This window comes from Naegleria fowleri, assembly GCF_008403515.1.
Source record: "Naegleria fowleri strain ATCC 30894 chromosome Unknown tig23, whole genome shotgun sequence".
NCBI lineage: Eukaryota > Heterolobosea > Eutetramitea > Acrasida > Naegleriidae > Naegleria > Naegleria fowleri.
The window spans coordinates 281,056-307,317 of NW_025407955.1; the positions used below are offsets into that span (position 1 = coordinate 281,056).

At 37.2% G+C, this 26,262-nt stretch overlaps 8 protein-coding genes across 8 annotated transcripts; 5 read left to right on the top strand and 3 right to left on the bottom strand.

Moving 5' to 3' along the window:
* Positions 1–66: 66 nt before the first annotated feature.
* FDP41_001374 (uncharacterized protein) lies at positions 67–3,229 on the top strand (the record flags this gene model as incomplete). Its single annotated transcript, XM_044704403.1, has 3 exons — positions 67–102; positions 263–625; positions 710–3,229. 3 exons carry the CDS (start codon positions 67–69, stop codon positions 3,227–3,229), a joined length of 2,919 nt encoding a protein of 972 aa, XP_044564419.1.
* A 129-nt stretch (positions 3,230–3,358) lies between these two features.
* On the top strand, positions 3,359–4,387 carry FDP41_001375 (uncharacterized protein; the record flags this gene model as incomplete). Its single annotated transcript, XM_044704414.1, has 2 exons — positions 3,359–3,680; positions 3,789–4,387. The coding sequence occupies 2 exons, from the start codon at positions 3,359–3,361 to the stop codon at positions 4,385–4,387; spliced, it is 921 nt and encodes a 306-aa protein (XP_044564420.1).
* Positions 4,388–4,482: 95 nt separating this feature from the next.
* On the bottom strand, positions 4,483–6,370 carry FDP41_001376 (uncharacterized protein; the record flags this gene model as incomplete). Its single annotated transcript, XM_044704424.1, has 3 exons — positions 4,483–5,977; positions 6,100–6,289; positions 6,355–6,370. The coding sequence occupies 3 exons, from the start codon at positions 6,368–6,370 to the stop codon at positions 4,483–4,485; spliced, it is 1,701 nt and encodes a 566-aa protein (XP_044564421.1).
* Positions 6,371–6,620: 250 nt separating this feature from the next.
* Positions 6,621–8,037, top strand: FDP41_001377 (uncharacterized protein; the record flags this gene model as incomplete). Its single annotated transcript, XM_044704435.1, has 5 exons — positions 6,621–6,703; positions 6,870–7,076; positions 7,166–7,310; positions 7,383–7,585; positions 7,680–8,037. 5 exons carry the CDS (start codon positions 6,621–6,623, stop codon positions 8,035–8,037), a joined length of 996 nt encoding a protein of 331 aa, XP_044564422.1.
* Positions 8,038–8,495: 458 nt separating this feature from the next.
* On the bottom strand, positions 8,496–9,476 carry FDP41_001378 (uncharacterized protein; the record flags this gene model as incomplete). The annotated part of the gene is made up of 1 exon (XM_044704446.1): positions 8,496–9,476. The coding sequence occupies one exon, from the start codon at positions 9,474–9,476 to the stop codon at positions 8,496–8,498; it is 981 nt and encodes a 326-aa protein (XP_044564423.1).
* A 226-nt stretch (positions 9,477–9,702) lies between these two features.
* FDP41_001379 (uncharacterized protein) lies at positions 9,703–22,885 on the top strand (the record flags this gene model as incomplete). Its single annotated transcript, XM_044704456.1, has 5 exons — positions 9,703–9,840; positions 9,906–10,033; positions 10,102–10,398; positions 10,479–10,629; positions 10,736–22,885. The coding sequence occupies 5 exons, from the start codon at positions 9,703–9,705 to the stop codon at positions 22,883–22,885; spliced, it is 12,864 nt and encodes a 4,287-aa protein (XP_044564424.1).
* Positions 22,886–23,028: 143 nt separating this feature from the next.
* FDP41_001380 (uncharacterized protein) lies at positions 23,029–24,474 on the bottom strand (the record flags this gene model as incomplete). The annotated part of the gene is made up of 1 exon (XM_044704458.1): positions 23,029–24,474. One exon carries the CDS (start codon positions 24,472–24,474, stop codon positions 23,029–23,031), a length of 1,446 nt encoding a protein of 481 aa, XP_044564425.1.
* A 402-nt stretch (positions 24,475–24,876) lies between these two features.
* FDP41_001381 (uncharacterized protein) lies at positions 24,877–25,857 on the top strand (the record flags this gene model as incomplete). The annotated part of the gene is made up of 1 exon (XM_044704459.1): positions 24,877–25,857. The coding sequence occupies one exon, from the start codon at positions 24,877–24,879 to the stop codon at positions 25,855–25,857; it is 981 nt and encodes a 326-aa protein (XP_044564426.1).
* Positions 25,858–26,262: the final 405 nt, after the last annotated feature.

Below are 26,262 nucleotides of genomic sequence, written 5' to 3' on the forward strand. Positions count from 1 at the left end.
ATCAATGATCCACAATTCTCGTCTTTTCTTCAACAAAAGAAAAGAAGTAAAAAAAATTATTGAAAAATGACGCAAAAACGAAAGAATGAAAAACAAGAGCCAGTAAGTGTGTTTTCTTTGTTTCTTCATCATCATTCCGATCGGCGAGTCGTTATGTGTACATTGATGGGGAACTGTACTTTATTGGATGGAATTATTATTATTTTGAAACATGCATACGAAAATTAATCATCATCGGATGAAATAATGATGATCCAAATAGAAAAAGAAAAAGCTTGGAAAGAAACTAAAACCAGCCAACCACACCAATATTGAATTTAAAACAAAGGGTATATTCATGGCTCATCAAAATTTGAGAAGTGTGGATACTCTTGAAAGTAATTGGGTGACCAGTAGAAATCTAGGCTTGAATGATATATTTCCGAAATTGAAACATTACAATGTAAAAACTGTAGTTTCTGCAATGAAGAGTTTATTGGAACTTGTAACTTTGCATCCTGTAGTTTTGAAAGTTTATCTTGGAAAAATTTTGAATGAAGTGACACCATTGATGCTAGATGGAAATGAAGAAGTACATACAGCTTTATTTAATTTTCTAAATTACAGTTTACCGAGAATTTCATCGGTAGGTTTATTGTTTTTTTGGAACGTTGAATTACTGATTATATACAAATGTAATCATGTCATAATTTGTGTGAAAATTGTTTAGGCCTCAATTACACCATTCATTTCACTATTGATGGCATATATCACAAGCGGAATGACTCACCTTATTGGCACTGTTCGTAGATACTCACTCAAAATTCTTTCCAAATTTTTAGACCACTTTCCAGTTCCTATTGCCCAATATTCGGTTCGAGTCATGCCTAATATTTGTTATATTTTCATGCTCAGTCGAATGGGTGTTGCTTATAAGGGAGTCAGATACAGAACTACTCAACAATTGTGTGTAACGGTTTTAAATAATTTTCTGAGCATACTTTTCGAAAACAACAAACTTGGAATACCCTCAAGCAAGAGAGTGGCACATACTCACACTCATAACCACATGAAAATGAATTTAGCAAATACAAATGGGTCATCGTCTTCGACAAACTCCCTCTACTTTGCACATGCTTCCTCATCTGAAAAGGCACAATTTTCTTTTGACACAATAGCCCAAAACAAAATTCAACTCATGACTCAATTACTCACTCGAAGGATGGCAACACTCGAAAATATGGAGCAAAAGTCCTTGAAATTGGATGCAGATCAATTGTTGGAACTTGGAAATGACGATTCAAAGGATCAAGAAGAACAATTTGACAACAAACCTACAGAACAACCCTCTTTAAAAAAACTGTTACAAGAAGAGATGGATCTCAAAACATACAATCTAGAAGATGAGGAATCTATTGCAGAATTTTTCAAATTGATATTCATAATTCTAGTTGAAGTTTGGATTGAAATTTTCGAAGAACAACGAGCTTCAGCAGCAAGCCATCACATCCAAACAGAATATGTTCTCACAATTATCAAATCAGTTTTGGACATTTCCTATCAATTATTGTATGCTTTTGAGCATACTCAGCAAGGCACTCCCGACAGTAAGAACATTCATCGAAAAACCATCAATAAGGCTCTGAAACAATCTCTTCAACATTTTGTGACCAAAATGCCATTGCAATTATCGTCAAAAATTCGTCAGAGCTCCAACAACATTGACCGTACCAATGCCAGTTTATTAGCCATGCTTTCATTCTGTTTTGGTAAATTCAGTTCTGAAAAGGGTTCTACCGAAATTTCCTACAAGGAATGGGAGTTGGTCTATGTGAAACAAATCACTCACTTTATTTCAAATGCTGAAAATTTGAATTTGGAAGATGAGGATTTTGCCAAGCTTTTAGGATCCTTCTATCGTATTTACAGATATCTACCGCCTGCCATAGGGGCTCAATTATGGAAATCATTGACTGCTCTCTTTATCAAACAAGGAGCCTACTCCTCGAAACAAAAATTAATTTTAGAGTTCTTTGCGAGTGTTGGCTTGCAAGATGAATCAACCACACCACAAGCCGATGTGATTGAGCAATGGGTCTCTGTATTAATTCCAATGTTGTGTAAATTGGATGAAGAACAACATTATGAAATTAGTCAACACATTTTACAAGTGCTTCTTGCCTTGGCTAAGAATCCAAAATTCCAATCTTACATTCAAAAGTCCATCGTTGAAGCTATTGCTCCATTCTTTTATGACGAGGCAAGGCAAACATGTGGTCCATTCATTCGATTACCGAAACGATTGCAATCCCTTTCTCTTCAATTGATTTATTATTTTGAATCATTGAGTGCAGATTTGATGAAACATATTTCCAAAGCATGTTGCAATGTGGAACAACGACTCGATTTTGATTTGATTACACAGGTGATTGAGGTTATTCGGCATCACACTACAAAATCTGAGAAACGTTTCAAACTCAAACCATCGGTTCATATTAGCTTTTTATGTACCTTGTTATGTTTTGTTTGTTCAAACCATGGCTCTCATCAGAATAGTTCGACCAATGCATCTACAACAACAGGTTCACAAATTGGGCTTGTAGGAATTGGAGATGTCATTCAAGAAATTGTTGTCTCTCTACAAGATTACTCTTCATCATGTTTTGACATCATGAAACCATTCTTGAAGTCAACTCTTGAAAAGCAATTGAAGGCAGAGAAAATGAATGTGACACTTGTGGGAGCATTATTGTTGATTTCATCCAAATGCATGCAATGGTCGAAATTGAATGATTCTCAAAGTTTCCACAAAGACCATTCTGAACTTTCCGAATTATTGAACAACATACTCCCTAAAATTCTAATTTCCTTCCTCAAGAACACACTATTACTTCACAAACGAACAAAATCATCATCGGTCATTGCAAAGGATTTACTGACCTCATACCATCCCTTGTTTGGAAAAGTCATTGATGAACTTGAAGCTCAATCTTCAAAACTCGAAATTGATTTCATTTTGGACATTATTCATTCATGCCTCAAAGTGGCATTACCATATTATTTTGAGGAAGAAACCAAGCCAAGCTCAATTGAGCAGCAACAACACGCCAATGAGATTCACAAAGTCGAGAATGTCGTCAATCAATTACATCAACGAATTACAACATTTTTCAAGAGGAATGAATTTTCTGATTCAACTCATTCCACAAAGAAGAATCAAATCCTTGGACTCTTGAAAATGAGTCATTGATGAATAATCGAAATGAAACATTATTAAATCATTTAAGAGATTAACATCCCCTTCTCAAGTTCAATAATCTCAACCAACAAATTCAAAATCTTGTTGTGATCCTCTTGTTGAATTCATTTTACAAAAAAAATGATTGCCAATCGAGGAATAACCAATCCGACTTCTTCTTCTTCATCGGATTCGTCATTTGCTTCACCTTCTCATCATCAGCATGGATTTGTCATTGGAAAAACTCAAGAATATTTAAAGAGTAAAGGTTTTGGTTGGTTGATGGAAGTGGATGCCTCTACGGAATCAAAAGAAAATTTGTTGGGCGGAGAGAGTGTGGAACAGCCATCCATTATGGAGGAATTGGATATTGATGTGAATGATATCTTGTTTAAAGTGAAGAAGGTGATGATTCCTTTTGGAAAATTTAGTGCCGATGATTTGAGTAAATTGAGAGAGCCAGGTAAGATTAAAACGAAATCGCTAATGATGGAAATCTAAATCATAATACATACTCGGATCATGATGATTTGATTTGAAACAAATTCAAAACCAATGACAAATTTCAAAGACTTTTGGGGACCTTTTTTCATTGTTCTTGCATATGCATTTCTTGTGGAATTAACATATTTACAACTTCGTGCCATCACTTGGATGTATTTAATTTGGTTGGTTGGCTCGTGTCTGATTTGGATGTTGGGAAGATTATTTACGCCATCATCTGTTGAGGAGGCAAGAGCGTTGAAGAATGTTAAAAAAGATCACACTTCATCGGATTTTCAACCATTGCCTTCAACAACTGATAATGCACAATTTCCTTCCAGTAATTTTGAAGAAGGTGCTTCCAATGATACCAATTTGACAGCAGAGGGGGAGCAAATTATTGAAGTGGGATACAGTCAAGTCATGTCGTGTGTGGGTTATTCTCTCATTCCTCATGTATTGGCATTACTGGTGTTGTTGGTGTGGAGACTCATCTTTGGAAAGAGTTCCTTTATGTTTTATTATGTTTCCTTGTTGTTGAATTTGGCATCATTTGGATGGTCGACTGTTTCATGTCTCTATTTATTCACAGCAGAAAATTATTACCTTAACAAGAAGAGGAGATTATTGGTGGTGCCAATTCTCTTGTTGTATCTTTACTTTTTCTCGATGCAATCGGGAGTGTAAACTTGAATTTCTTCTGTGTTTCCAAATTTAAACGATTGTTTATTTAAACTTGGTTAATTCAAGTTTTTTATTTCAAAAGAAGTGTTAAAGAAAACCTATTCTTCGTCATTTTCGTCAGCATCATTGAGATAATCCAAATAATTCTTGGCACCTTCATGATGTGGATCTTTTTGTAAAATCTTTTCAAATTGTTTCTTTGCTTGATCAATCTTGTCGAGCTCAAACAAACACAATCCAACTTCCATCATTGCCTCCAGATCGTTAGGGTCCAATTTAGAGACAGTCTCTGCATCTTTGAGAGCTTTGGAAAACTCTTTCAAATGTGTTCGATAGATGTTTGCTCTATTGAACAAGGCATCCACATGGTCATTCTCAATCTGCAAACACTTTGTAAAATCTTGTACAGATGATTCATACTCCTCAATTTTGCTTTGCAACACACCTCTTTCGAAATAGAGAGCAGCTTTGGACTTGTTATTTGGTAAATCCTCCTCTTTGACCTTATTCTTCTCTAGTAAGGAAATGGCTCTATCATACAATTGAATCATTTCCTTTGTGTCATCATCCCGTTTCGATACTTTTCTCAAGCGAGCTAATTCCACAAATCCCTTAAAGTATTCATCATTCAATTCGATGGTTTTTTCAAAGTCTTCAAGAGCTCCCAACTCATCACCCAAAAATTTACAACACATTCCATGATTAAAGTGATAGGAATACAATTCATCACGAGCAGCCGATGATGAAGATTGCTTTTTACAAATTGAAATTAATCGAGAATAACTGTCTCGAGCTTTTTCATAGTCTTTGGCTTCATAGGACAATTGAGCAGCAATTTGATTGGCCACCAAATGATGAGGATTATATTTCAATACCACATGTAAATCATTGAGAATGGTTGAAATGGCTGAACTCGATGAATTTCCTCCCATCTTCTTACCACCACTTGTCATGTTGTACAATAAAAGAGCCCGATACAAGTACGTATTCAAAGCCTCACTCTCCTTCTCTGAGAGAAGAGCCTCTCGATTCGGAACCTCTCCTGATTCCAAACATTCAATCGCTTTCGAATAATCCTCTAAGGCTTCTTGTTCTGAATTTTTTAAGCTTTCGTACGCAATGGCGCGATTGTGGTGCGCCGTAAATTTTTGAAATGCCTGATTTGGAATAGTCTCCATAACGGGAGAAGACAATTCTTGAAGGCATCTAGAAAAGTCTTGAATGGCTTCTTGGAAGTGCTTGAGATCACTATGGAGAAGTCCTCGTGACATGTACAAGGTGTGAATGCGAGGTATCATTGAGGACGAGGTGGTGGTGCTGTCAAAAGTCTTCTTCAACATGTCAATGGCACGAGAATACAAGTGCAGTGCTTGTTGGTCTTTGTTGACGACCTCGGTCCCAACTTGTGATGAAGGATTGGGTTTGTGTAAACTCCGAGCCCAATATTCGAGAGATTTAATTCGAGTGGGAAAGAGGGAAGCCAAGACTGTGGCTGGATCTTCTTCATCATGTTGTTGATGTTGTTTTGATGATTCATAATTTTGAAGAATGGTATCCACTGTTGAAAATTCTTGAATGGCTTGTGTGAATTGTCTATATATATAATATTCGAAATGATTCAAAATAATTCAAAATAATGATGATGATAGGATCAAATCAACATGATCACAATAGACAACACATGTTAAAAACATAATGATGATGATGAAACTTACGACAAATGGAAATGAGCCAATCCCTTGTAAAAATGTGTCTTGGTTCGAATATTCAATTCGTATGAGGAATCATCTTCCTTTGGATCGGAGAGGAGATGCAACGTTTTGGTGTAGCAATCAATGGCTTGTTGATAGTGGCTGTTTTGTAAGTGAGTGGTGCCTTCCGTGAAGGATTCGAAAGTGAGATCGACTGTGAGTGATGAAATAAAACAGTGTGTGAATTAAATAGTGGTGATGATCTTCGGAAAGTCCTACCTTCTTGTTGTGACATTTTTTAGTGTTTTAAAATTAATGATTGCTGACAAGAAATCAGTTAAAATGTATTTGCATTCCCGCTCTTAAAATATACGATTTTTTTGGCTTTGTGTTCATTATTGAGGAGATTATTTAAAAAAATTCTTGAACCCAGAGAGTGATCATCGTGAGTACCCACAAAGCACATAAATCTCTCTCTCTTATTGTTGTCTTTCAATATCTGTTATTACTGTTGTTGTTCTTTAAAAAAATCAATATATAAGAGAATGGCGGATGAAAGCTTTTTCTTTAGCGATGCTAAAACCCATGATATTAAGAAGGATTTGGAGTTTGGACGAGTCTTGGGAAGGTAAGTTGTAGAGGAGAGATGATGGACTCGGTATATCAACCTTGCTACTATGATGATGATCGTTCTGCTCTGACAACTTGTATGGTTGTTGTTGTATTGTGAAACATCCAACAAATATTCCAACCCGATGATGATCATGACGATTCTACCATCCATCTCATCACAGTGGTACATTCTCCATCGTGAGAGAGGCCACCCAAAAACATGACGGAAGAAAAGTAGCCGTAAAAATTATTGATAAATCCAACCTTGAAGTCAATAAGGACTCATTGAAAACGGAGGTCAATATTTTGAAGAGTGTCAATGATCAAAACATTGTCGAGTTGATAGATGTGTATGAAACTCCTCAAAAAGTTTATCTTGTCATGGAATTGTAAGTGTTTTGAAATAATTTCTAGGTCCTGGATCCATGATTCCATGTGGCTGCTAACTACAAAAACCTCCTAACAACAATTACTAAAGATTGACCGGAGGAGAATTGTTCGACAGAATCGTAAACAAATACCCAGAAGGATACTCTGAGGATGTTGCCGCAGAATTGATTAGAAAGATTGTTTCTTCCATCAAGTACTTACACTCTTGCGGCATTGTACACAGAGATTTGAAGGTAAGTTTCTCTTGTTTTCAATAACCATATTCAATACCAACATGTGTTGATTGATTTCTATGACTTTTTTAGCCTGAAAACTTGATCTATTCTTCTGACAGCAACGACAGCGATATCAAGATTACCGATTTTGGTTTGGCCAAGATTGCCGATGGTGATTTCTTATTGAAAACCGCTTGCGGTACTCCAAACTATGTCGCCCCAGAAGTTCTCCAAAATACTGGTTATGACGCATCAGTGGATATGTGGTCTATTGGTGTGATTCTGTACATTTTGTAAGTAGAAAATATGAATGCAAGATTGAGTGTTCATATCACAATACCCTTTTGTATGAACGGTATCGGCCGAATATTTCAAAAATAATCATAGATTGTGTGGATTTCCTCCATTCTACAGCGAGAACACACCAGAATTGTTCGAGCAAATTATTAATGGTGACTATGATTTCCCATCTCCTTACTGGGATAAGGTCAGTGACAGTGCTAAGGATTTGATTCGACACTTGCTTGTTGTAAATCCAAAGAAGAGATTCACTCCCGATCAAACGTTGAGCCATCCATGGATTAAGAAATTGTCTACCAACAAAAATCACAGACCAGAAATTATTGACGAATTGAGGAAGTTCAATGCAAGACGTAAATTCAAGATTACCGTAGAGGCTGTTTTGGCTGCTCAAAAATTATTGGGCAAGTTGAAAAATAGAAAAACTCCATCCAAAAAACATTAAGATGCATGAAAATCATACATTACAAAATAAATTCTGAATCAAAATCTGTCAAAAATGAGAGACAAGTTCTGTTGGGATGAATATTATGTCATATTCTTCATTGGATTTCAATTTAAGAACATGTCAAGTCCAAATTATCGATCCATGCTATGGAAGAAATTGGATTAGAGACGCCCAAATTTTGTATGCTTTTGAAAATAAAATTACGAGTTCTCGATCGATCGATGTGCATCAAGCTTGAGCTCACCATTACTCCACAGAATCAGGTCGATTATTGCACGATGTCTCTTAAGTGCGTGATCATGAATAGTGAGAATTCTCTCATTCACACTCTATTTGCTCCAAATATTGACCCGTTGTTGATGCAATGCAGAAAACAATTCTAGAATTCATCAAAATACTAGTTGCTCACCACAAATTGCAAATACAATGCGGACAATTCAAGACATAGTGTCCATCTATTGGCATGCGGATTTTAAGTATTGATTCATGAGGTCATTGAGTTCATTTTTGCATTTAGCGATTTCCTTATTAACTGTTTCCAGATTAGTGAATTTACCGTAGTAATTAGACGTCATACTCTGGTCCTTGTCATCATTCTTCTCTTCTTCTTCTTCTTCGTCCTCACTCGTGCATGAGGTCAGTGAATTTACTTGACCATCAGCATTGAACTTCACTTGTCCCGTTTGCTCCAAATATTTCTTCAAATTTTGTGTAAATTCGAGACGAGTTCTCCTCTTGAGAGCATACATTTCCTCCTCATCCACCATCTCTGCCACTTGTTCCTCACTCAGTTCATACTGTTCAATATTTTGTTCTCTCTTCTTTTTTATGGAATCCTTGGTTGGATTCGCTCCATGGACATTCACAATCAATCCATTCTTAATATCCATTCCTTCCACAGAATAACTCGTAGTAGCAGACGCTACTGCTTGCTTTTTTTGTTGACTTTCTTTTTTACTCTTTTTCAATGACTCGGAAGATGATGATGCATTTGATTTCTTACTAATTTCTTCAGCAAGTTTTTCAAAATCTCTCCGAACCACATCCGTATCGAGCCGAATGCCATTGAACGGAGCCAAACTCTGAACGCCCAACATGCGCTGTGTTTGAATGTAAAGTTGTGCAAAATTCTTGCCAGGTAAAATTCCCGATCGGTGAATGGTACTCCAACTTCCAACTCCGAATTTCATAATGCCCAATCGGAGGATTCTATTTTCTTCTTCATTCCATCCGGGAGCTTGAGAAAAGTTGAAAAGACTTTTACTTTGTTGAATGTTCTTGTTATTGTTGTTGGTTTTCTTTTTTGAAGAGGATGATGATGTGGTTTTTTCGTGTAGATCGGTAGTGGGCAATGATTCGTCCACAAGCATGCTTGTGGTTGGTGAGCTTTTGCAATGAACACTCGACGTGGAACGAGAGGAGCGTTTTCTTTTCATTTTTTTTCAAGCTTCGCCTCTTTGGAGTTGTGTTGAAGCTTCGCTCTGAATAAAAAGTTTGGCAAGTGACTGCATCTCTTTCAATAGGGAAGAGTTCACTTTACATCATTCAATAGGAAGTGCAAGTGGTTTTTATGAAATTCCTTAAAGTTTCGAATAATTGTTCAACGTTATTTTGGAGAAGAAAAAGACCCGCCAAAAAAATCTACATTTTCAAAAATAAAAAATGTCTGAAAAACAACAACAGCCACCAGCTGCTTCGTCTGCTACTGGAAGTTCCAATCCCTTTACAGAGACTCTGGAACGATTCAGAAAGTATCATTCTGCGAGTGCTCCCGAATCATTAGGATTGGACCGATTGGAGGTAGGTGAGGTACCACCCATTAATGTTGGAATTAATGGTGATCATTTGCTATTTAAAACAAACAGTACAAACCCAAAAACACATACAATGTCAAACTAAAATCAGCAATACAACCAAAGAAATTGAAAATACCTAAAGAGCTTCAGCAATTCAATCATCTCGATCCTTCACGAAATACAAGCACAAAGAAGAGGTATGTTGAACACAACAACAAAATGCCATGACCAATATTTGATCGGATTTGTTTTTTTGGCTGCACAGAGAAACAAGCACAACAACCATCAACAACAAGAGAGCCTCTAGTCATCAGGAAAAATCATCAAGGAAGAATGTTCTCGAGGCCGAGAGACCACCAAAGCAAGCAAAGCACTCTGTACATGTAAACAAGTTATCAGAGTTGACAATGTTGAGCGCAAGTGCTAGAATCGGAGCATTGAAACCAATACAAATGGAGGACGATGAAGTGCCATCCCACGATGACACTCGAAAAAATTATCCTAGGTTATTACTAGTATTGAAAGAGTTTTCGGATGAAGAAAAAGATATCATTGTGAGCGGGTGAGTACTCATTGTTTGGTAACGTTGTTGTTGGGAATAATTTTGATGATGAAATTTTTTGAAATGACGAAATACTTCAGACAACCAATCGAGAGCAAAAGCAAATTCTTGCCTCTTGAGGTATTTGACGATTTTGATACATTCGAAAGATTTTCAAACGAAGAGTTACTGTCAAATAAGCATGTCACGTATTCCAAATATTACACAGGATCCAAAGAAGAGGCCTATCGAGTAAGTTGTTTGATTTGATTGACAAGCCACACCGTAACTCAATCATCTATTCCACGACAAATTTGAATGTCTTTGTCCTCTTTCTCATATGGTGGTGATCTCTCAGTGGGCACCTTGTAGAATAGTTGCATATAACGAACAAGATAATAAGTTCCTCATTGAATGGATTTCTGAAAATTCTTCTGATGAAGACCCAGCAAATAATGTAAATAGTGAAGGGAATAAGCGCAAGTGGGTCACCCGACTCAATCTCTTCGTCGAATCGGATGATGTTTTTGAACTTCGGGTTAGATGTGCTCAAATGAGACGAAAAAAGTTTGAAGAGCGGATGTACTACTATTTGCAAATTGATAAGGCCATTAGTGACGATTTAGTAGACATTTCACCTTTTGAAAAACAAATCTATGAAAAAGTGCTTAAATTGGTCGCCAATGAATCACAATTTCCGACAAGGCATGTCCCTGTGATTGAGAACTATGTTAACGAAGCAAAAGATCATTACAAGTCCGCAATCAAGGAAGGCATTTTTTTATATTACCTCAACAGTAAGGAAGAATATGAAAAATATCAGAAATATTTGTGGTGCAAGGATGAACTCAAGAAGAATAACGCCAATGCTCCGTATCTAGGTGTTGTTGAGGTTCCAAAGTATAACTACAATGAACTCCATACAACAATTGAGCAAAATATATTTTACACAAACCCAGATCTAATTCAGGCTCTTCACAACATTCACTCACAACTCTATTTATTGATTAGTAGCTTACAGGAGGATGGAAAATCAATGGATTTGGTCATGACTGAAAAATTTGAAACACCAATTGATTTAACAGCTTTTTTGAACATACAAAGTGAAACACTCTCTAATTCGATGAAAAGAATCCGAGAGGATTGGTGTCAAAAAGTAACATCCATTGTACAGAATGATTTGGATGGCTTTTTCCATTTCTTTGAGGATGACATGGAACGATTCGAATCATCCCGTATGAAAAAATTTTTAAGATTGACAAACATTCTGCTCTCTGTGCAACTGAGGGATTATGCTTTTGATGAGCTAAAAAAATTACATGATTTCGTGAATCCATACCATGCAAGAGAATACAAACATTTTGATGCGAATGAAGTAACAGGTTTTGAGCCTCTCTTCACCATCAAGATAATTGAGCAAGAATGCAATGGTGATTACAGTATTGTATTTAGTCCATCCTTAGAACAGATTTTAGAAGGAGTACGACAAGTATTCTTTGATGTGTTAGAGGAGACTAATTTTGTCAACGGTATTGGCGAAAACCTTTTTCCACTTCTCACTCTCAGCCCTGAGCAATATTCTATCAATAACTTGCAATTGAAGTCTGAAGAGCAAACTCAGAATCTATGGAAGGGCATTGAGGAAGTAATTCTTTCAAACTTTACTGAACCAGAACTATTGATCAACCTCTACAAGAATTATGAGTATTGTTTGAAACTTGATCCTATGGTGTTTGCTCAAGATTTTTTCAATGAGAGGTTTGGGAAGATGGATATTCCAACATTGTTAGCTCAATTTAGAGATGAGTTGAACAGACTCAAACAAGCTTCTCAAGAAGTGTACGATATTTCAACAGATTATGTTAATTTTAATATGTTACGAATTGACTGTACAGAAATTAAGGAAGCACTCTTTAATAGAACCGATGGAGCAGCAAAAGAGTTGATGAAATTGATTTCAAAATGGGGAACTGAAGAAAGTCATAGAATATCCCTTTCTTTTAAGGCTGTATATGAAAAGGTTCAAATGATACCACAAACAGCAGAAGAGTTGGACGAACTCAAAAAGTATCTTCTTGAATGTACAAAAGAAATTGAACGTCTTCAGAGCCAATTTGCCACTGTAAAGTCTAGTTTTTCACTCTTATCAGATTTTACGTTTAACCTTGAAAGTGAAGACTTTTCATCCTATGTTGACACTCATTCTTGGCCAAAGAAAGTCTACAGTCTACTTGAGGATAGCACGATCAGATTAGAGGAGGATAAGAGAAAGTTCATGGATGAACTTCAAAGAGATATCAATACTTTGATTCACAACTTTGATATTTATGAAAAAGAAATTGAGACTTTTGCCTCATTCAATGACTTGGAGAAGACAGATGAATATCATGAAAAGATAAAGCACATGGAAGCAAAAATTGAAGAGGCCAAGAAGAATGCTGATCTCTATAACAATCGTGAACGAATGTTTAACATGAACACGACCGAGTTTACCAAACTCAAAGACATTGAAAAGCTATTTAAACCTTACTTTGATCTTTGGACAGTTGCTTTTGAAAAAGCACAAAATTTCCCCAAATGGAACGAAGGAACATTTATGCATTTGGATGCCAATTATATTGAAGAATGTTTGAACATGTGGACGACTAATTTAAGAAACTTGGAAAAGACCTTACTACCAAAGGATGAAACTGCCAAGGAAATCACCAAACAAGTTAAAAAGGAGGTGTCTGAATTCAAAAAACACATGCCACTAATCAAAGCTTTAAGAAACGATGGCCTCAGGCAGAGACATTGGCAAAAGATTGCTAAATTACCGGTGGAATTTGGTAAATCGTCCGCTCCTCTCGATATTGAAAGTATCAACATTATGAACTTGGGCGATTTTACAAAACTAGGTTTTGAGGAAAGAAATATTTTGGAACGAATTATTGAGATATCTGATATCGCAAGTAAGGAAGCAGTCATTTCTCGTAATCTTGAAAAAATGTATGCTGCTTGGAGAAATGTCAATTTCCATTTGGAAAAGTATGGAACCACTTACAAACTTGTCGAATTAGACGAACTTCAAGTACTCTTGGACGAACAAATTGCCATTACTCAAAGTATGCGTGCCTCGCCTTATGTGAAAGAACTGGAGGCTGAAGTGATGGCATGGGAAAACAAGCTCATTGAAAGACAAGATATTATGGTTGAATGGATCAAATGTCAAGTGGCTTACTTGTACTTGGAACCAATTTTCAGTTCTCATGACATTTCAGCCCAACTTCCTGATGAAGCCACGAAATTCTCCATGGTAGATAAGATGTGGAAGAACGTCATGGACAATGCATACAAAACAAAGGTTGTTGCACAAGTTATTTCTGATGAAAATATGATCGATAACTTCCAGACAGCTAACAAGAGACTGGATCAAATTCACTATGGCTTAAAGCAATATTTGGAAACCAAGAGAAGAGCATTTCCAAGATTTTATTTCCTTTCTGATGACGAACTTCTTGAAATTCTCTCAGAGACAAAGGATCCACTCAGAGTACAACCTCACTTGAAGAAATGTTTTGAAGGAATTGACAAGCTTGAATTTGATAAGGAAGGAAAAATTGTTGCCATGTTGAGTAAACAAGGCGAAAGAATTGCCTTTACTAAACCAGTAATACCAGCCGAAAAGAATGGTAGAGTTGAACTATGGCTTTTGGAAATTGAGAGCGAAATGAAGGTAGCTCTCAGGCATGTCATTGAACAATCCATCAATGCATACAGTGCCATCGCGGGTAATATTGATAAGAGAGGACAATGGATTTTAAATTGGCCTGGTCAAGTTGTGTTAACTGTCAGTCAATTATTTTGGACAAAGGAAGTTGAAGAATCTATTAATGTACAAGGTGTCAAGGGAGTTCAGAGATACTACTCTAAAATGACAAAACAACAAAAAGCCCTTATCGAATTGGTGAGAGGTGAGAATTTGTCTCTTTTACAAAGTATCACATTGGGTGCAATGGTTGTGATTGATGTTCACGCAAGAGACGTTGTTGCTGGACTTGTTAAGGAGGAAGTGAGTGACATTTCTGACTTTGAATGGCAAAGTCAATTGCGATACTATTGGGAAGATACCAAAGACATTAATGGTAAAAATCAATTTCAAGTTATTGTCAGACAAATTACATCCGTACTAAATTACGGCTATGAATACTTGGGTAATCAGGGAAGACTTGTCATTACTCCCCTCACAGATAGATGTTATAGAACTTTGACTGGTGCTCTTCAATTGTACAAAGGAGGTGCCCCAGAAGGTCCTGCAGGTACTGGTAAAACAGAAACCACCAAAGACCTTGCGAAGGCCATCGCCAAACACTGTATTGTATACAACTGTTCAGATACTTTGACCTATGAATCAATGGCTCAATTTTTCAGAGGCCTTGCATCCAGCGGCGCTTGGTCATGTTTTGACGAGTTCAACAGAATTGAATTATCTGTACTTTCTGTGGTTGCTCAACAAATTCAAACCATTCAAATTGCTGTTGCAAGTAGAGCTACAAGATTTTTCTTTGAGAACATGGAAATTACTATGAATCCTACGTGTGCAATTTTCATCACAATGAATCCTGGTTATGCCGGTAGATCTGAACTACCTGACAATTTGAAAGCATTATTCCGTCCTGTAGCAATGATGGTTCCTGACTATGCCTTAATTGCTGAAATTTCATTGTTTTCTTATGGCTTCTTGGACGGCCGTAAACTTGCAAAAAAGATTGTCACTACTTACAAACTTTGCAGTGAGTTACTTTCATCACAAGATCACTATGACTATGGTATGAGAGCTGTTAAAGCTGTACTTGTTCGAGCAGGTTCTCTCAAGCGACAGTACCCTAATATTAACGAGGAACAACTCATGTTGAGAGCTCTAAATGACGTGAACCTTCCAAAGTTCGTTTCTGCAGATATTCCTCTTTTCAATGGTATCATTACTGACTTGTTCCCATCTATTCAACACCAAAAGGTCGACTATTCTGAATTGGAAAAGAATATCAAACTCACATGCGCAGAAATGAATCTACAACCTGTTCCTTATTTCATTGAGAAAATTATTCAATTGTACGAAATGATCATTGTGAGACACGGTTTAATGTTGGTGGGTGTTCCACTCTCTGGTAAGACAAAGGCATATCTTGTACTGAAGGCAGCACTTGAAAAGATGGGAGAAAAGATTCACGTAAAGGTATTGTCACCAAAAGCCGTCACTCTTGGCCAATTGTATGGTTACAGAGATGTCAAAACTAAAGATTGGAAGCATGGTGTGTTGGCTATTCAATTTGAAGATTTGAGTTCACTACCCGAAAATGACAGAAAATGGCTCATGTGTGATGGTCCAGTCGACGCTATTTGGATTGAATCCATGAACACAGTATTGGACGACAATAAGAAATTGTGTTTAACTTCTGGACAAATTATTAAGATGGGAGAAAATATGAACATGATGTTTGAGGTGCAAGATTTGGCTGCTGCCTCTCCTGCTACCGTTTCCAGATGTGGTATGGTTTACATGGAAGCTGAAAAAATTGGATCTTGGGAACCTTTTTTACAAAGTTGGCTCACCAGTTCAGAATTCCCTGCTCCTTTGAGAGAATCGAAAGACTTCAATGAAGTTGAGGAGTGTTTGCGTACTCTCTTCTCAACATTTATTCCATCCATCATGAAAATGTTCAAGATGTATCACAGCTCATCTGCCTACATTCGAGTACGAAGCGACTCAATGCTCGAAGTTTCACTTATTAATATCATGCAAAGCTTGATGGATGAATTTGCCGATCCAAAACAAATTGCTTCAATCAACAATAAGGATAAGATATTCATTTTGGAGTGTTTGTTCCAATTTGCCCTAGTTTGGTCTGTTGGTATTGTATGTGATGATCGAGTGAAATTTGATCAACACTTTAGAAATGTTGTTGAAGAAAAATCAAGAACCAAGGCATACAAATTCCAACTTCCCATTCCTGAGAAACCAAATACTATTATTTTCGATTTCGTATTCGATAAAAAGACCAGAAAATGGATTGAATGGACAGCCTCTGATTATGCTCCCAAGACTAGCATCAAACCAACTGAAGAATTCAGAAATATCATTGTTCCCACAATGGATACAATCAGATTTCAGTTCATGCTTAAAACGTTGCTTGACCATGGAAAGCAACCTCTCTTTGTTGGTCCTACAGGAACAGGAAAGAGCGCTTATATTAAGCAGTTCTTGCTCAATATTGACAACTATTATCCTGAAGATCAAAAGTCCAACTTTCTTCCTGCTTTCATTAACTTTAGCGCCACAACTACTCCAGGACTCACTCAAGATATTGTCGAATCAAAACTTGGTAGAAGAAAGCAAGGATATATTGGTCCTCCCATTGGTAAAAAGATGGTCATATTTGTCGATGATTTGAACTTGCCCACTCTCGACGAATATGGAGCTCAACCAACAATCGAACTTTTAAGACAATGGCAAGATCAAGGTGGTTGGTATGAAAAATCGAGCAAAACAGCAGCATTCACGCACGTGGTTGATGTCTTATTCGTATGTGCTATGGGTCCAACAGGAGGTGGTAGAAATGAAGTGACTTCACGATTTTTGAGACATTTCAACGTTATTGGGTTGACCTCTTTTGATAATCAAACATTAACAACCATCTTCTCAGAGGTCATGGACTGGTTTATTGCTTCAAACAATATTTCTGTGATCAGTAAGATCCTTGCAAGACAAATTGTTCTTGGCTCCATCAGTTTGTACAACAACGTCATTGAACAATTCAGACCAACTCCAGAGAAGTCTCACTATACATTCAACTTGAGAGATTTGTCAAAAGTTTTCCAAGGAATTGTTGGTGTTGGAACAAAGCTGGATGGAACACAACTGGATAAGGTTTCGCTTGTGAAGATTTGGGCGCACGAAGCCATCAGAGTTTTCCATGACCGTCTCGTTAATGACCAGGACAGAGAAGCTTTCTTCCAAATTCTTGATAAGGAGTTACAAGTTGGAGAGATTAAATACATTATGGAAGAAACTACATTTGACTATAGAAGTACCCTATACACCTCATTAACAGATGAAACTTGTGAAAAGTTTAAGGAAGTAACTCTCAACAAATCAACAGATCCCAATGTTACCGACATTAGCAAACTGCATGCAATTTTAACATCAAAATTAGAAGCATACAATGAAATTCACAGCAAGATGGACCTCGTTTTGTTTAATTTTGCCATCGAACACATTGCTAGAGTAGTTAGAATCATTACTCAACCTGGAGGCAATGCTCTGTTGATTGGTGTAGGTGGTAGCGGTCGTCAAAGCTTAACAAAGCTTGCAGCTTTTGCAGCTGATTATACTCTATTCAGTATACAATTAACTAGATCTTTTGGAGTCTCTGACTGGAAAGACAAAATGAAAGAATTACTGCTCAGTGTGGGTGTTAAGAAAAACCAGACAGTTTTCTTATTTAATGATAATCAAATCAAACATCAAGAATTTTTGGAAGATATTAGCAGCATTTTGAACACTGGCGAAATTCCTAACTTGTTTGACAAGGACGAGTACAAAGATATTTGCGAGAGTTTGAGAGTTCATGCAAGAAATGAGGGCAGAGGTCAAACTCCTGAAGAACTCTACAATTATTTTGTTGACAGATGCAAGGAATGTTTGCACATTGTACTGTGTATGAGTCCTGTTGGAGATAGCTTAAGAAATTATCTAAGAATGTTCCCTTCACTTGTCAATTGTTGTAACATTGATTGGTTCAGCACTTGGCCAGATCAAGCTTTACACGCTGTGGCGGAAAAGTTCATAAGAAGCATTGGCGAAACTAGTGAAGAGGATACAGAAAAAGGAATTTCAATTCCAAAAGACGAGGTATTCGAGAAGGACGTCGAGAAGTACATTGACTTGTGTGCCTATTTCCATACGTCTGCAATTGAACTTTCCAAAACCTTTTTCGAGAAGATGAAGAGACATAACTATGTAACGCCAACCACATATTTGGAATTATTGAGAAACTTTTCAGAGTTGGTCAAAGAAAAGCGAAGAGAGTTGCATACTCTTAGAGGAAAGTTCGAGCTTGGTCTTCAAAGAATTGCAGAAACGGATAAGGATGTCAACCAAATGCAAAAAGAATTGGAAATTTTACAACCAAATCTCGTAGAATTATCCAAACAAAACGAAGAACTGTCAAAGAAAATTGAGATTGAGTCTATTAATGCTAACGAGAAAGCCAAGAAGATTGAAATTGAACAGGAAGAAATCAACAAACAAGTGGCAAAGAATGAAGAAGATAAAATGTACTGTCAACAGGAACTCGCTCAAGCTGAACCAATTTGGATTGAAGCTCAGCAAAAGGTAAAGGAAATTACCACACAACAAATTGCAGAAGTGAGAGGTATGCAGGCTCCACCAGAAGGTGTAAAAACTGTGCTGAAAGCCATCTGCATCATGAGAGGAGAAAAAGTCAAAACGATTGATGATGGACTTGGCAACAAGACAAAAGATTGGTGGGGTGCTTCGAAAGAAATGATGGCCAAAAAGGGTTTCTTAAACTATATCAAGAACTTTGATGTGAATTCTCTTACGGCGGAAGTTGTACAAACTTTATCACCAATTTTAGCGGAAATGGATGTTGAGAAAATCAAAAGATCAAGCGCTGCTGCGTTTGCTTTGAACGAATTCTTGAATGCTCTCGTCAAGTACTATAAGGTGAACAGTGTTGTTGAGCCAAAAAGAAAAGCTCTTGCCGAAGCAGAGGAAAAATGTGCTGAGGCTGCAAGATATCTACAAGAAAAGAAACGAGAGCTTGCTGAAATTCAAGAAATGATCGCTCAGAAAGAAGTTGAAAGAAAAGAATGTGAAGCAAAGAAAAATGAATTAGAAACAGAATATCAAACAGTAAGCATAAAGTTAGAAAGAGCTACCAAGTTGATTGGATTGTTAGAAGGAGAGAAAATCAGATGGGAAGAAACGTTGGCGCACATTATTGAACAACAAACATGTACTAACGGTGACGTTTTATTAGCTTCAGGAATTCTTTCTTATCTTGGAGCTTTCACATCTGAATATAGAAAGAAAATTATTAAGAAATGGACTCAAAAGTTATCACAATTTGGTATCAAGTTTTCTGAAAACTTTTCATTACCTTCAACGTTGTCAGAACCAATGGAAGTTAGAAATTGGATTATCAAGGAAGGCCTTCCTTCGGATGACTTCTCTGTTGAGAACGCAACCATTGTGAAGAGAACAACTGGGAGATGGCCACTGTTTATTGATCCTCAAGGCCAAGCTATGAACTGGATTAAGGAAAAGGAAAAGCAACAAAAGAAGGACGCAGACTCTCTTCTCATCATCCAAATGACAAATCCTTCCCTTATTAAGAGTTTAGAAAAGGCCATTACTCAAGGCACAACCACTATTATTGAAGGTGTGGGTGAAGAATTAGACCCAGCTCTTGAACCTCTGTTGACACTTAGAACCTATTACATTGGAGGTGTCAAGTATATTAACTTGAGTGATACACCTACAATTTATAACGATTCGTTCAAATTGTATTTGGTCACAAGTCTTTCTAATCCTCACTACCTCCCAGAAGTGTCTACCAAGGTGCAAATTATTAACTTTATGATCACTCCATATGGTCTGGAAGAACAATTACTTGCTATAGTTGTCAGAATTGAAGAAAAGAAGCTCGAAACTGAAAAGAATAACTTGGCGATTCAAAATGCCAAATATCAAGAACAGTTGAAACATTATCAAGATAAGATTTTGCAATTACTCGTCGAAACAACAAAAGAGAAAATGCTCGACGATGACACTGTCATTAACGCTCTTTCTTCTTCAAAGCAAACATCAAGAAAAATTGAACAAAAGCAAATTGAAACCAAAAAGACAGAAAAGGACATTGATACCAAGAGAAACCTTTACAGACCTGTAGCAGAAAATGGTAGCACGTTATTCTTTGCAATAAGTGAACTTCCCAACATTGATCCAATGTACCAATATAGCTTGAGTTGGTATCAAGAGCTCTTTACGCAATGCATTAATGAACTTCCACATGAAGAGAATAGATCCATCACACAAAAGATTGAACAACTCAAGGATTACTTTACCTATCAAATGTATACCAAGGTCTGCAGATCCTTATTCCAAAAGGATAAGCTGTTGTTCTCATTGTTGTTGTGCATTCAGTTAATGAAAAAGAAGGGCCATATCGATAGTGAAGAGCTAAAATTCCTCCTCACTGGTACCAGTTCTGTTGTCAATCATGAGGAAGACGAAAACAAGAAACTTCCTGATTGGATTACTCAAAACATGTACAATGAATTGTGTCAAATTGACGGCATGTCTCCAACCTTCCAACACTTTAAGAAAGAGTTCTTTGATCATTTACCTAAATGGAAGAAGATTTATGACTCTCAAAAGCCACAAGAAGAGCCATATCCTGATCGATGGGACAAATTGAGTCAATTCCAGAAAATGATGGTGTTAAGAATTTTGAGACCTGACAAGCTCAATCCAGCAGTCGAATCGTTTGTTGAAAAGAACATGGATAAGCGCTATATTGAACCAGTTCAATTTAATTTAAGAGTTTCCTATCAAGACTCATCTCCTACCAAGCCACTCGTATTCATTCTTTCTCCTGGTGTTGACCCAATGGAACAACTTCGCAAATTTGCAGATCAAGAAAATGTTACCCTTAAGAGTTTATCTCTTGGACAAGGTCAAGAAGATTTTGCAACTGAGATGATCAATCAAGGAACTATTCAGGGCAACTGGGTGGTATTGCAGAATTGTCACGTTCTTCTTTCATGGATGCCAAAACTTGAAAAGATCATTGATGACTTGGCAAGAAATGAAAATAAGATTGCGACCACCTTTAGATTATGGTTGACAAGTATGCCAAGTGAGAAATTCCCTGTGACCATTCTACAACGAGGTGTAAAAATTACTAACGAACCTCCAAGAGGTTTGAAAGCCAATTTGTTGCAATCATGGAATGCCGATCCTATTACCGATGCTAAATTCTTTACTACTTCCAGGAAGAGTAGAGAATTCAAAAAGCTCTTATTCGGTTTGACTTTCTTCCATGCCTTAGTTCAAGAACGAAGAAAATTTGGTCCTTTGGGATGGAACATTAGCTACGAATTCAATGATTCTGATTTGAATATTTCATTGAGACAGCTACAAATGTTTTTGAATAGCAAAGATGCAAATATTCCATTCAAAGCTCTCACCTATCTCACTGGTGAATGCAACTATGGAGGTAGAGTCACAGATGATCACGATAGAAGAACCTTGATGGCCATTCTCTCCGATTTTTACAATGAAGAAATTTTGGAAGACGGCTACAAATTGTCACCATCAGGAATTTATACTGTTCCAAGTGGAGATAAAAAGCATAACGAATACATTCAATTCCTTGAAAAGTTGCCATCATGGGAAAATCCAGAAGTGTTTGGCCTGCATGACAATGCCACAATTAGTAAGGATCAAACAGAAGCCATGAATATGTTTGATGCTCTTCTTTCCACTCAACAAAATAATGTCTCCGAAGATAATGAAGAAGATGGAAAAGAAACCACACATGAAGCTGACGTTTTGTACGAATTGGCTGGAGACATTCTTTCAAAGTTGCCAGAAAATTTCCAAATTGAAGGTGAATCAGGAGCTGAAAACAAGTTTAAGGTTGATTATCATGAAAGTATGAATACTGTCTTTGTGCAAGAATTGATTCGATTTAACAGATTGTTGAATGTGATTCGACATTCACTCAAACAGTTGCAATTGGCTTTGAAGGGTCTTGTGGTGATGAGTAGTGACTTGGAACAACTCAGTTTTTCACTTTCGAATGGTAAATTACCAAAATTATGGGCAAAAGTCAGTTATCCATCTCGAAAACCTCTTCGTACCTATATTCAAGATCTTTTGAAGAGAATTGAATTTTTCAGACATTGGTTCGATCATGGAAAACCAAATGTGTATTGGTTGAGTGGTTTCTTCTTTACTCAATCGTTCTTGACAGGTATCAAACAAAATTATGCAAGAAAACACAAGATTGCTATTGATCAGATTGAATTTGAATTTGAAGTTTTAAATAAGTATTATGATCCTAATACTGCTCATGAATTACCAGAGCCAGAATCAGGATGTTATGTGTATGGAATGTATTTGGAAGGGGCAGCTTGGGACATGCAAAAGGGAACTCTCACAGATCCAAGACCTAAACAACTCTTTGATGAAATGCCACTCATTTGGTTCAAACCTGTGAATGTTGTTGCAAGTGAAAATCAAGCAGAGGGTGGAACTAATGTCAACTCGTCTCATTATGTTTGTCCATTGTACAAGACAAGTGAAAGAAGAGGTGTTCTCTCCACCACAGGTCACTCTACAAACTTTGTGATGAGTATCAAGTTGCCAATGAATGATGACACCAATGAAAAGTATTGGATTAAGCGAGGATGTGCATTGTTGTGTCAACTTGATTAATATATATTATTATTACTATTGAAATTATGAATATGATGATAATTTATTTGTAGGTTCTCAATAACACGCGTCACGAGGAGAGTGGGCTCTTTGCCCATGTTCACCTTTCTCAATAAATAATTTCTATTTTACGTGGGACTCAATTAAGCCCAAACAGCCAAGACTGCCATGGCAGCAAAGCCAAGCAACATTAAACAAAATCGAGACAATTTCAAATACTTGTTCTTGGGCTGATGGATTGCAATTTCCATCAAGGACACATAGACAAACGCACCCGATGCAATAGACATGAGTATTCCTTGTGTCACTTTCCAGCTTTCATTCTCAAGAGCGTTGGATTGAGCAGCTGAAACAATACCCAAACCAATCGCAATACCCACTGGTACAGAAATTGAGTACAAAAACAACAATGAAATGGCCATCCACAAACTTCGACATCCCTTCTCCACAATTGATCCCAATGAAAATGCCTCAATAAATTGGTGAGCAATAATGGCAGCAAATATACTCCACATATTTCCAATATCGTTCTCAGCTCCAAATCCAAGTCCAATGAAAATCGAATGGGTCGAAAGGGCCAACCACAGCACAATAGCAGTCAATACAAGTGGAATTCCATGTTTGTGATTGGTTTCGAAAAGCATTTGAGTCGCTTCATGGTGTGCACATGCAGTGTGATCTCCACTGTTGTGACCATGATCATGATGAGCATGATGTTGAGCACAAACAGTTGGTTCGCAGGTGGTCTTTGCTTGATTTTCAATGTCCACAATCGAGGGTGGAGAAGGTTGATTTTCCAACGGTATGGTTGATGAAACGACACTTCCTTCCATCGTGTCCATGCTTCCATTCATGTTGGCAATTGACAAGTCTATTTTACCTTCTTCCTCTAAGAATTGACTGGCACTGGTGTTAAGAGTGGGTAATTCTTCGAGCATTTCTTGTGAATTGTTATTGCCATTCATCATCATTTCATTGGTAGGAGATTTTAAAGCTTTTTCCTCGATGGTTATCACATGAGAATCACAACTGTGTCCATGGTCATGATGATGATGTCCATGGTCATGAGAATCCTTCGAAGTTTTGAACCAATTCGATAAGAATGCAAGCAAAACAAACTCCAATCCATACAAAACCAAGAAACCCATACACATGACCATTGGAGCAAATGGATATTCTGCTGCTTTTTCATCTCCCAAAGCTTTCAGTCCTTCATGCAACAGTTCATTACCTTCATTCATCAAGTGTAAAATTCCAACACTCAATAAAACACCTCCTGCAAAACCATTGCATTGATCAATCACAATGCTAATCAAACCATGATTCATGCGTTTTCTTAAATAGGGAATTCGACCAAAACATAAAGGAACCAAAGAAACTAAAAAACTTCCAATAAGAATACCAAAGAGAGTGCTTAATTTGGTGGCCATTAAGGTCGTGAGTTGTTCTTGTGTGAGAGAATTTTCTGAGGCGGTGTGATTGGTGGCAGTTTCATTATTATTGGTCAGAGTCGATGATTGTATTGTGGAAAGGAAATTAAGAGGAAATGGAAGGGGAGCTAAACCTTCAGTGGTGGTGGTGAACGGCATTGTTAGAAAGATCTTCGAGAGAGGTTCTGAATATTAAATTTGTGGGAAGATTCTTTGCTAAAAAGCTAAAAATATTCGTCCGCGAAAGGAAATCAACGAAAAAAATTTTGCCTTCGGAAATGGCTTGGAGTTATTTTTTTTAATTTTTCACCAATTTTTCACCACTCTCGAGGGCGATAAATGTTGTAGTTTACAATGAAAAGTCAACCGCTGTGAGATTCACGTGATTACATTCACGATCACTGTGAAGGAAATTCCGTTCAATTCACAACTAAAAATAAGTCTTCCAGTGAGTCTCCCTCATTTCTTGTTTTATGAGTGCCAAAAGTTGTCATGTCATGTTGTGTACACAACTTGATTCCACAAATTGTTGGAAATGATGTTGGGCAATCCTTAAAAAAAATGTCTTCATGCTTTCGTGTGCAACATTTATTCTCTGCATCTAGGCTCGACACGGAAGAGAACCCAATTCTCGATAAGAGACTTCAAAATGCTCCGGCTCATTCTACACAATTTGTACCACCACAACAACAATTCGGAATTGCATTGTTGGGAGTTCATGGATCGGGACGAACAACACTCATGTTTCAGTATGCCTATAGTTTGATAAGAAATGATCCGACAAGTAGTGTCATGATTTTACTTCATCGGAATGCTTCTCCGCCACTTCCGATATTTGATGAAGATGATCCACAGGTTACCGCATGTTTGAAACGAATTGAAGTGAAATATATTGATACATATAATTTGTTAGTGGCTTTCTTGGCAAACATTCAATTATTGCCGGACGATAGCTTACCTAGGTTTATATTTGTAGATAATTTGTCAACATTTTTTGTAGCTCATCAAAAGGAAAATCCATATCTGTCGATTGTGGATGTTGAGGATGATGATGGAGAGGAATTTAATTTTGCCATGATGCCCGAGCATAATGCAAATACAAATCAATTATTGGGATTCGGAGGACAAAAATCATCGAGTGCAGCAACAAATACATCTTATTCGGTGACGGAGGCTCTTCACATTCGAGTGTTTGCATTATTGCAAAATACATGCTACTTTCTTTCCAAGAAATTTCCTCAATCGTCTCCGAATTTTATGGTCACAGATATTGATGAGACATATCCATTCTATGCACGATGGTGCCCACTTGTATTAACTCTGGGTCACTATCGTAACGTGAATCCAGTCGTAGGGACAGCCTCAACACAACAGCCTCAGCCGCCACAACAACAACACAACAACAAATCTCACCAATTCATTCTTAAAGTGGCACTTATTAACGAGATGCATGATCCTTACCGATTGAAAGCAGTGTATGAGCTCTCAGAAACCGAATGTATTTTGAAAAAGTTAGATTATGCAGTGCCCAAGTTTGCATGAATATTTATGGAGGAATAAATTTATTTCAAATAATTCACACGAGAGCTCACCAACTGACATTTCAAAGAGTTTTACAACTGTACACGTCACCATCATCAGTTTGTTCCTTCGAACTTTCTCTTTCTTTCACCAAATTCCCTCTCGATATATCTCGAGTGCTTCTTAAATGATGAACCACTTTCATAATCACTCCAATCAACCCACAACAAGCCGTGAGAGCACTCACATAATATTTTGCACAAGCGCTTGAGCTGATTGAAGCTCAAAGTCAGGAATGAATGCACGAGTGAAAACCACACTCGAACAAACGAACTGGACCTTCAATTCTAAAAAAAATTGCTCATCACTTTCGTCGAGTTTCAACTTTTCAGACAACAACAACAACAACGATCGGAGAGTGCCTTA